The sequence below is a fragment of the Theobroma cacao genome, chromosome 9, assembly GCF_000208745.1.
Source record: "Theobroma cacao cultivar B97-61/B2 chromosome 9, Criollo_cocoa_genome_V2, whole genome shotgun sequence".
Lineage (NCBI taxonomy): Eukaryota > Viridiplantae > Streptophyta > Magnoliopsida > Malvales > Malvaceae > Theobroma > Theobroma cacao.
The window spans coordinates 25,272,178-25,281,381 of record NC_030858.1 but is presented as its reverse complement, the minus strand read 5'-3'; the positions used below and the strand labels follow the sequence as shown (position 1 = coordinate 25,281,381).

The 9,204-nt window shown below is 34.1% G+C and overlaps 1 protein-coding gene across 1 annotated transcript; it reads right to left on the bottom strand.

The window, feature by feature from the left end:
- Nucleotides 8,135-8,950, bottom strand: LOC18589643. The gene has a single exon (XM_007014699.2). It carries the CDS (start codon nucleotides 8,806-8,808, stop codon nucleotides 8,443-8,445), a length of 366 nt encoding a protein of 121 aa, XP_007014761.1. The 5' UTR covers nucleotides 8,809-8,950; the 3' UTR covers nucleotides 8,135-8,442.

Here is a 9,204-nt window from a genome sequence, read left to right as displayed (position 1 = left end):
AATTCTTTCACCAAGTTGGTACTATAGGATCTATTCTTAAATGTGCTATACTTCTTCAATTTCAATTCATTAAAATAATCTGATAGACTAGTATGAATTTTTGGATTTTCACTAAAACTTTCCTAGCCAATGTATTTTCCGCAGGTAATAAGAGCATTTTCTATTTTCCTAAACCTCTCTTCATGCATTTTATTTCTGAATTTAGAAGAAGAAGTAGTACCTTTCTTGGGTGTTGTATCCTTGTGTTTCTTTTTCTCTGTTTTTTGCTTTTTTTCCTTTTGTGATTTTCTAGATTTATCTATCATTGAAGCAAACCCATTTTTCTGTTTCTTTTTCTGCACTTCTGCTTTTGTGCCTTCTTCTAGTGGCCATTTTCCTTTCTTTTTTTTAATAACCTCTTTGCTCTAAGAAGTTTTTGCCATTTTGATTTGAAAGACTTCTGACTAGGGCTGTGAGGTTTTGAGTGGCGAGGGCTTTGCTTTTGTGCAGGTTGGTTTCAGAGGAGAGAATGCAGAGGAAATGGGTAAAAGGCAGTTTAATTTCTTCTAAGAAAACAGTCTGACTTCCCTTAATTACTTGTTAGTTTTTTTACTATTTAAATTTTGAAAAGTTCCCTCTAAAATTGTTTATTTCTCTGTCTGGTTTCTCTTCTTGCTTTATTACCTGGTAAACACATTATTTTATTCATTCTTCATTTAATTGACTGAGTCTTATTATTTAAGGCTAACAGAACACTCTTAGTTGACTAAGATTCACCTTAGTCGACTAAATGCATTCTGTTTTATGTGCATGAGTCAAAGATTTTCTTATAACTCCTGCAAACTAATCATTCATAAATTCCTTCTAATTTCATAGAATCTATCTTCATTTAGAGGTTGGTAAAAATGTCAGCTAATTGATGTAAAGTATTCACAAATTCAATCTTAATATCACCTTTCACTACATGATCTCTAACAAAATGGTGCCTAATCTCAATGTGTTTAGTCCTAGAATGCTGCACAGGATTTTTAGATATATTGATTGCACTTATGTTATCATAGAATATTGGTATGTTATGCATTGATAACCCATAGTCCTTTAGTTGTTGTTTAATCCATATTATTTGGGCACAACAGCTTCCTAGTGATACATACTCTGCCTCTACTGTAGATAAAGCCATTGAATTTTGCTTTTTACTGGACATGACACAAACATACTACCTAGAAATTGGCAGGTTCCACTAGTACTTTTCTTATCGATTTTGCTGCCAGCAAAATTAGAATTCGAATATCCAACTAAGCTAAGGATTGATTTTCTAAAATACCATATGCCTAAAGTTTGAGTTTCTAAGAGGTATCTAAAAATTCTCTTAACAACTGTTAAGTGTGATTCTTTATGTTGTGACTGAAATCTGGCACACAAACACACACTAAACTGAATATCTGGTTTGCTTGCTGTTAAGTAGAGTAGTGAACCGATCATACCTCTATAGAGCTTTTGATCTACATTCTTTCCTTTTTCATATCAAGTCTAGTGGATGGATTCATTGGTGTGGAGATTAGTTCCAGCTTCAGCATATCGAACTTTTTGAGCATTTTTTGAGTGTATCTTTCTTGGTTGATGAAAATTCCTTTCTTACTTTGCTTAATTTGAAGACCAAGAAAGTACTTCAACTCTCCCATCATGCTCATTTCAAATTCACCCTGCATTTCTTTAGCAAAGTTCTTGCACAAAGCCTCATTAGTTGCACCAATACAATGTCATCCACATATATTTGTACAACAATTAAATCATTTAAGTATCTTTTAATAAACAATGTAGTATCAATGCTGCCTCTAACATAACCTTTTTCAACTAGAAATTTTGAAAGCCTCTCATACCAAGCTCTAGGAGCTTGTTTCAATATATACAAGGCTTTATGAAGTTTGCAAACATGATCAAGTTTTTCAAAATCTTCAAAACCTAGTGGTTGCTCAACATACACTTCCTCTTAAATGAATCCATTTAAAAATGCACTTTTGACATCCATTTGGTACAATTTGAAATTCATGAAGCATGCAAAAGCTAACAACAACCTTATGGCTTTAATTCTAGCAACTAGTGCAAAGGTTTCATCATAGTCTATTCCTTCCTCTTGGTTGTAACCTTGTGCTACTAACCTAGCTTTATTTCTAACTACATTTCCTTACTCATCTACCTTATTTCTAAACACCCATTTAGTGCCAACAATAAGATGATTTGAAGGTCTAGGTATTAGTGACCATACACGATTTTTTTTGAATTGGTCAAGTTCCTCTTGCATGGCCATTATCCAACTTTCCTTTTTTTCAACTTCTTCAAAGTTTTTAGGCTCAATTTGAGATATGAAAGCTGAAAACTCACAAGTCTCTCTTGTTGCTCTCCTAGTCTTAACTCCTTGAGAAATGTCACCTACGATTTATTCTTGTGGATGGTCTTTTTCATATCTCCAACTCCTTGGAAGATCACTATGCTGATTTTCTGCTCTTTGCAAATCTTCTAGAGGTTGAGTTTCATCTTCTCTTCTAGGTGAGCTTTCTTCATTATTCTTATTGTTCTCTAAGCTCATTTCTTCCATTTGTTTTTCTAGGATTTCTACATCATCATCATCAACATGAATTTCCTTTTGTAAAGCATTTGACTTATCAAAAACTACATGGATTGATTCTTCAATGGTCAAAGTCCTTTTGTTAAAAATCCTATAAGCTTTTGAGTTTAATGTATATCCTAAAAATATTACCTTATCACTTTTTGCATCAAACTTTCCTAAAGGCTATTTTTCATTGTTCAATACAAAACATTTACAACCAAAACTCCTAAGGTGAGAAATATTTGGTTTCCTACCCTTGTAAAGTTCATATGGTGTCTTAGATATCATGGGTCTTATTGAGACTCTATTAAGTATATAAGCTGCTGTGTTTACTGCCTCAGCCCAAAAATATTTTGGTAGCTTATTCTCATATAGCATAGTCTTAGCCATTTCTTTTAAGGGTCGATTTTTTCTCTCTACAACTCCATTTTGCTAGGGTGTTCTAGGTGCAGAGAAATTGTGATCCAACCCTTTTTCATTGCAAAATTTCTCAAATTCATCACTTTCAAATTCTCCTCCATGATCACTCTTTATGCTAACTATGGCTAGTCCTTTTTCATTCTCTATTTTCCTACAATGACTTATAAAAGCTGATAGAGCATCATTCTTATGAGCAAGAAAATAAATCCAAGTATATCTAGAGTAGTCATCAACTATTACAAAGCCCTAAGATTTTCCTCCTAAGCTAGTTATGCTTATTGAGCCAAATAGATCAATATGCAACAATGCAAGAGGTCTAGGTGTTGACACAGTCTTCTTAGTCTTGAAGGATGTTCTAACTTGTTTTCCTAGTTGACAAGCATCACATATTTTGTCACTTTCAAATTTTATGTCTGGCAGTCCAACAACTAGATTTTTCTTGATTAGTTTTGACATAGTATGCATGTTTACATGTCCTAATCTCCTATGCCATAACTAGTTATCATTTTCAGCATTTGCAACAAGACATATTTCACTATTCATTTCAAGATCCTCAAGAAAAACAACATACATATTCTTCAATCTTTTTCCTATAAATGAGACTTTGTTTGTACCTATGTCTATTACTTCACACTTATTTGAATCAAAACATACTTTAAATCTTTTGTCACATAATTAACTAATACTCAATAAATTATGTTTCAATCTTTTCACCAATAACACATGACTGATTTGAGTTTGGGAGTTCTTACCAACCGTTCCTATATCATGAATTCTACCTTTTGAATCATCATCAAAGGACATGGTACCTCCTTGTCTTTTGTCCAGTTGAGCAAATAACATTTCATCTCCTGTCATGTGTCGTGAGCAACCATTGTCCATGTACCAAGGCTATTTTTTTTTTAGTTGAGCTCTTGAACATGTCTCCTTTAAGTGCAGCTCAACTTACAAAACAAATTTTCAGTTTTTCTTTATAGGTACCCATACTTTGATGGGTCCTTGAGTGTTAGTTGCAATATAGGATCCTTTTGGAACCCAAATTTTTCTAACTTTCTGTAGGTTACTTTTCTTAAAACAGTCATATGACAAATGTCCATGTTTTCTACAACTATAACTTCTAGATGAGTCATTACGAGAATTTTTCCTAAAATATGAGTTCTTACTTGATGTTTCCCTTTTTGAACATTTAAGAGCTGTGTTTTCATCAAGTGTTTTTTGCAAAGCTTCAGATTTATTGTCTAACTCTAATTTTAAAACTTCAAATCCATTTTTAAGTGTTCTAACTCAATTTGCAGAAAATTTCTGTGCTCAAAAACATACTTGAACTCTGTTCATGTTTTCAAAATCATTTTCAAGAGACGCAGCCTTTTTCTTTAAAGTTTTGTATTTTGAAAAAAGTTTTTCAAATTCATCATAAAGACTGTCATACTCATCTTGTAAATTATCAATGGAAATATCACAGGGGGGTGAGGATACCTCGGTTTCATCATCTTGTGCCATCAAATAGAGGTTTGCTCTTTTCTCAGATTTTTCATCTTCAGCTTCAAAGCTTGATGTGTCACTGTCCAACCATGCAACTACCATCATTGCTTTCTTGGATTTCTTATTTTTCTTTGGAGTCTCATCTTTCAGCAATGGACATTCGGACTTGAAATGGCTAGGTTTCTTGCACTCGTAGCATATCAGCTCCTCCTTTTTGTTGGAGTCATTTTTCTTTTTGATTTTCCATGAAGCACCTTGATCTTTTGTAAACCCTCTTCTAGCTAATCTTCAGTTTCTTCTGCCCATAAGCTTTCTGAATTTTCTTACAACTAGAGCTAACTCTTCATCATCATCACATGACAACTCTTCCAGCTCTTCTTCAAGGATGCTAGCTTTAAGTGCAATGCTCTTTTTCTTTTCCTTTACTTCCCTCCTATCTTCTTCTTTTTCCTCTTTAAGCTCCAGCTCATGAGTAAGGAGAGAACCACAAATCTCATCAAGGTAATAACATTTAGGTCCTTGGCCTCTGAGATTACAGTCACTTTAGGCTTTTAATTTTTTGGTAGGCTTCTAAGAAGTCTTTTAACTATTTCATGCTCAGGTATTGGTTTTCCTAGCTGACTCAATTTATTTGTGATGTTTGTAAATTTATCCAGCATGCTGACGATGTCTTCACCAGGCTCCATTTTGAACATTTCATAGTTATGTGTCAAAAGGGCTATTTTGGACTCCTTGACTTGAGAAGTCCCTTCATGGATTATTCTAAGTTTATCCCACACTTGTTTAACTGTTGTACAGATTGAGACTTTATTGAATTCAGTAGGGGTCAAGGCACAATGCAATGTATTGATGGTTTTAAAATTTGTTAGGACTCTTTTAGTTTCAGCCTCAGTCCATTCAAACCTTGACTTAGGCATCAACTCATTGGTTACTACATTCAAAGTTAAGGGAATAAAGGGTCCATCAGTTATGACGTCCCACATTTCATAATCTATAACTCTAATGTAAATTGACATCCTAGTGCTCCAATAAGGATAGTTAGAGCCATCAAACAGAGGTGGTCTGTTTGTTGATTGTCCTTTAGCAACTATGGATTTTTGGAGAGCCATTTGGATCCTCCCAAAGGGTGTTAGACCTTAAGAGTAGGGAATTAACTCTGATACCACTTGTTGGTCCCAATTAGATGTGCTAGAGGGGGGGTGAATAGCACAAATCGGCTCTTGACAAGATGAGGAACTAATTTTCAGAACAAAGAAACTAATAATAGAGTAGACAATGTGCAGGAATTTAGAGTGGTTCGGTCCAAGACCTACATCCACTACCTTGATTGTCCAACCAAGGATTTTTCAAACAATTCCACTAAGAACTGGTGAAATTCACAAGCTTTCACTAAGCTTTACAATGGCTTTTACCAAGCTCAGCCAAAACCTTTCATAATAGTTTTTCACAGGCTCAACTATAACCTAACACTTAATATTTCAAGGCTAAGTTAGAACCTTAACATAATCAAGCAATCCTAACTTGAAACAAACACTTAGAATGACTCCTTCACTCTAAGAATACAAGAAGAGAAGTAAAAGAAAGTACCTATGATCACAAGGTTAATCTAAATGGTACAAGGTTGGGTGCAGAATACAAATACAAAAGATTGGCGTTTAAGTGCAGAAAGGTGCAGAGGAGATTTTCTGATTTTTCAGCTCTATATGACTCAAATCTCTTCCAAAACTTCCAAAAACTTAATTTTTAACCGTTGAAAGACCCTTTTATGCATGGAGAAACAACTCTGATGGCAGTTTGGCAGTTTATAGCCGTTGAAAACAGTTGAGAGTTGGTTCTAGCCATTAATCTATCTTTTAGTGCTCTAGTTCAAATTGCAGACAGAGAGCTCTTAGTCGACTAACTTTCTTCTTGGTCGACTAAGTTGGTTCTGTCTTCTGGTTGCAAATTTTGGCAAAGACCATTTAGTCGACTAAGTTGGTTCTATCTTGAAGTCCAGATTTGGGCAGAGAGCATTTAGTCGACTAACTCACATCTTGGTTGACTAAGTCGATTCTGTTTCTCAATATTCTTCAGTTCGCCATTTCTCCAATTTGAATCTTAGCCAACCAACATTCTTTTTTATTCAACTAAGGAACTTTTTTCTCGTTAATCGATCATGTCTCCTTATTTTTATCCCTTTTTTTTCTTTTGATATACACTTTGAAAGATTGATTTATTAATTTCATACATTATTTGTCCTGCACACTCAAGTAAAAAAATTAGACACAATGAATAGGAATGTTTTATTATCATCAAAAACTAATTGAGCCAACACCAATCCCAACAACTGAGAGAAATAAATTATCTTCTGATTGTACAGTGCCCATATCAATAAATTAGAAAGTCTAATCATGCCTAAGACATATATGGAAGCAACAAGCTAAATCTAAGATCCATATATCCATCAAGTTACCAATAGTAACTTGAAGAACACTGTCAACTTCCCCTAAAGTATCAAAGTCATCTCCAACCACGTTTGTGGTATTCTCAGATTTGTTGATCTTTTCATCATCCTTAAATTTGACACAATCTTGACAAAAGTCCTCTTTTTTACCACAATTCCAGGAAGTTTTCCCTTTTGCTCTAAAGTTTCCTTTTCTATCTAAGCCCTTTTCTCTATCTTTTCATCTATTCACAATCAGGCATTTTGCTTGATTTTCATTCTAGATACTACCAACTTTCTTTTTCAATTCCTTGGAATTTAAAAATGCCCATACATCATCGAAAATGAGAATATCTCAACCATATAACATAGTATCCACGAAGTTTTCATATGATGGAGGTAAAGAACATAGAAAAATTAAGGCTTGGTCTTTATTCTCAATTTTAACATCAATATTCTTTAAATCAAGAATAACTCTATTAAATTCATCAATGTGGGTATTAACGAATGTACCTTTTCACATCTTGAGAGTATATAATCATTGCTTCATATAAAGCCAATTCATCAAGGATTTGGTCATATAAATACACTCGAGTTTAAGCCACACTGCAGTAACAAATTCTTCATCTATGATTCTCTTAGCACCTCATCAGACAAAGTTGGAAGAATAACACTATGTGCTTTTTTCATAAGTTCATCTTTCTCACCATCAGATAAATTGGAGAGAAAATGGTATTTTTATTTCAATGCCTTCAACAGTCTTTATTGTATTAGCAATACACGCATCTTAACACGCCATAGGCTAAAATCGTTTTCCAATCTCATACTTGGTCAACGAAGTTACCATTGCAAGATTCAAATTAACTCAAGACCTTAAAGCTCTGATGTCAATTTGTTGTGAAAATTGTAAAATTATCTATAAAAAATTATCCAAGATCTTACCCAATCAATAGAATAAAGAAAGAAATTAAAGACACCCACAAGAACACAATAATTTATGTGATTCGGTCGTTTGATGACTTATATCCACGAGCACAGCAACAAAGAAAGATCCACTAATAATATCTTAAAAAATCATTAATAATTATATCTAAGGTCAATTTTAAATATGTTAGTCAAATTTATAGAAAAAGTTTAAAGGTCCAATTAAGCTCTCTATGCATGTCTTCACCATAGTCAAATCAAAGATGGATTGAATTAAGCATCCATGAACCCATCCAACAATCAGAGAAATGATTCACAGTAAAGAATTCACTGAATCAACTATGAGATTACCTCAGTTATTAACCTAAGAAACAACAGATGAAATCAATATACATATCAACACAGCAAATTCCATAAGATCTTCTACATATAGAACCTGACCAAAACACAAAGCTACATACAACATATAATATACTGGAAAGATAAAAAAGCAAGTCTTGTGTACCAAAAAGGCAAGCCAAGCTCAACCTCAAAATGTCTCTGTTATAACTAATACACAGAAAAAAAAAACACACCCCCAAGGTTACATATACATGTCTCTTGATCATTATTTAGTCCCCAATGGGAACCAACGCTCATGAAAAGAAGATTGATAAGAGATCATATATAGAAGGAACACAAGCAAAAGCGCCACCCCCCATGGCGACCCTCCTGTTCTGTGAAGTGAATCTTGTTCCGGCAGTGGAATAAGGAAAGGAACGCTCCCTGAGAAGCAGTGAATGAGAAGCAGCAGAACAACCGGGGACAGCATGAGGAAGAATTTCAGCTGGTTGATGAAATCCTCAAACATGGACTCGTAGTTTATGTACCAGGAAAAACCCAGTACAAAAAAGAGGATGGAAACAAAGAAACATAGGTGGAGAGGTGGAAGGGACAGATAGTCTAAGAATGAATCTCTGTAGTATCTAGCCATATGTTTTCAGAGCAAATTTAAAAGCTGGAATGAGATGTGGTATTTTATGCAGAGAAAGAGGGAGAGAGTCAATCACTGTTTTAAAATTTTCTCTAGAATGAACTGGTTTGTTTGCAAGAAGAAAGTGGCCATGGTTTATATAGGATTTAGTTAGTGGATGATATTTATTCTTTTTTATCTTTATTTTAATTTCCCATGCTAATTTTATGAGCTCCTGCCCTGCTCTCTCTTGAAAGGTGTGACATCTCTCTCTGGTTATACAAATAAATCACAAAAAACACTGTGACTAGGAAGTAAATATGTAATGGAAGGGTACATTAAGATAAGATAAGATGCTGAAAGAGAAGTGGGTGAAATTATGAGCGGTGGCGATATAAAAAAGTAGCAGCAGCTGTT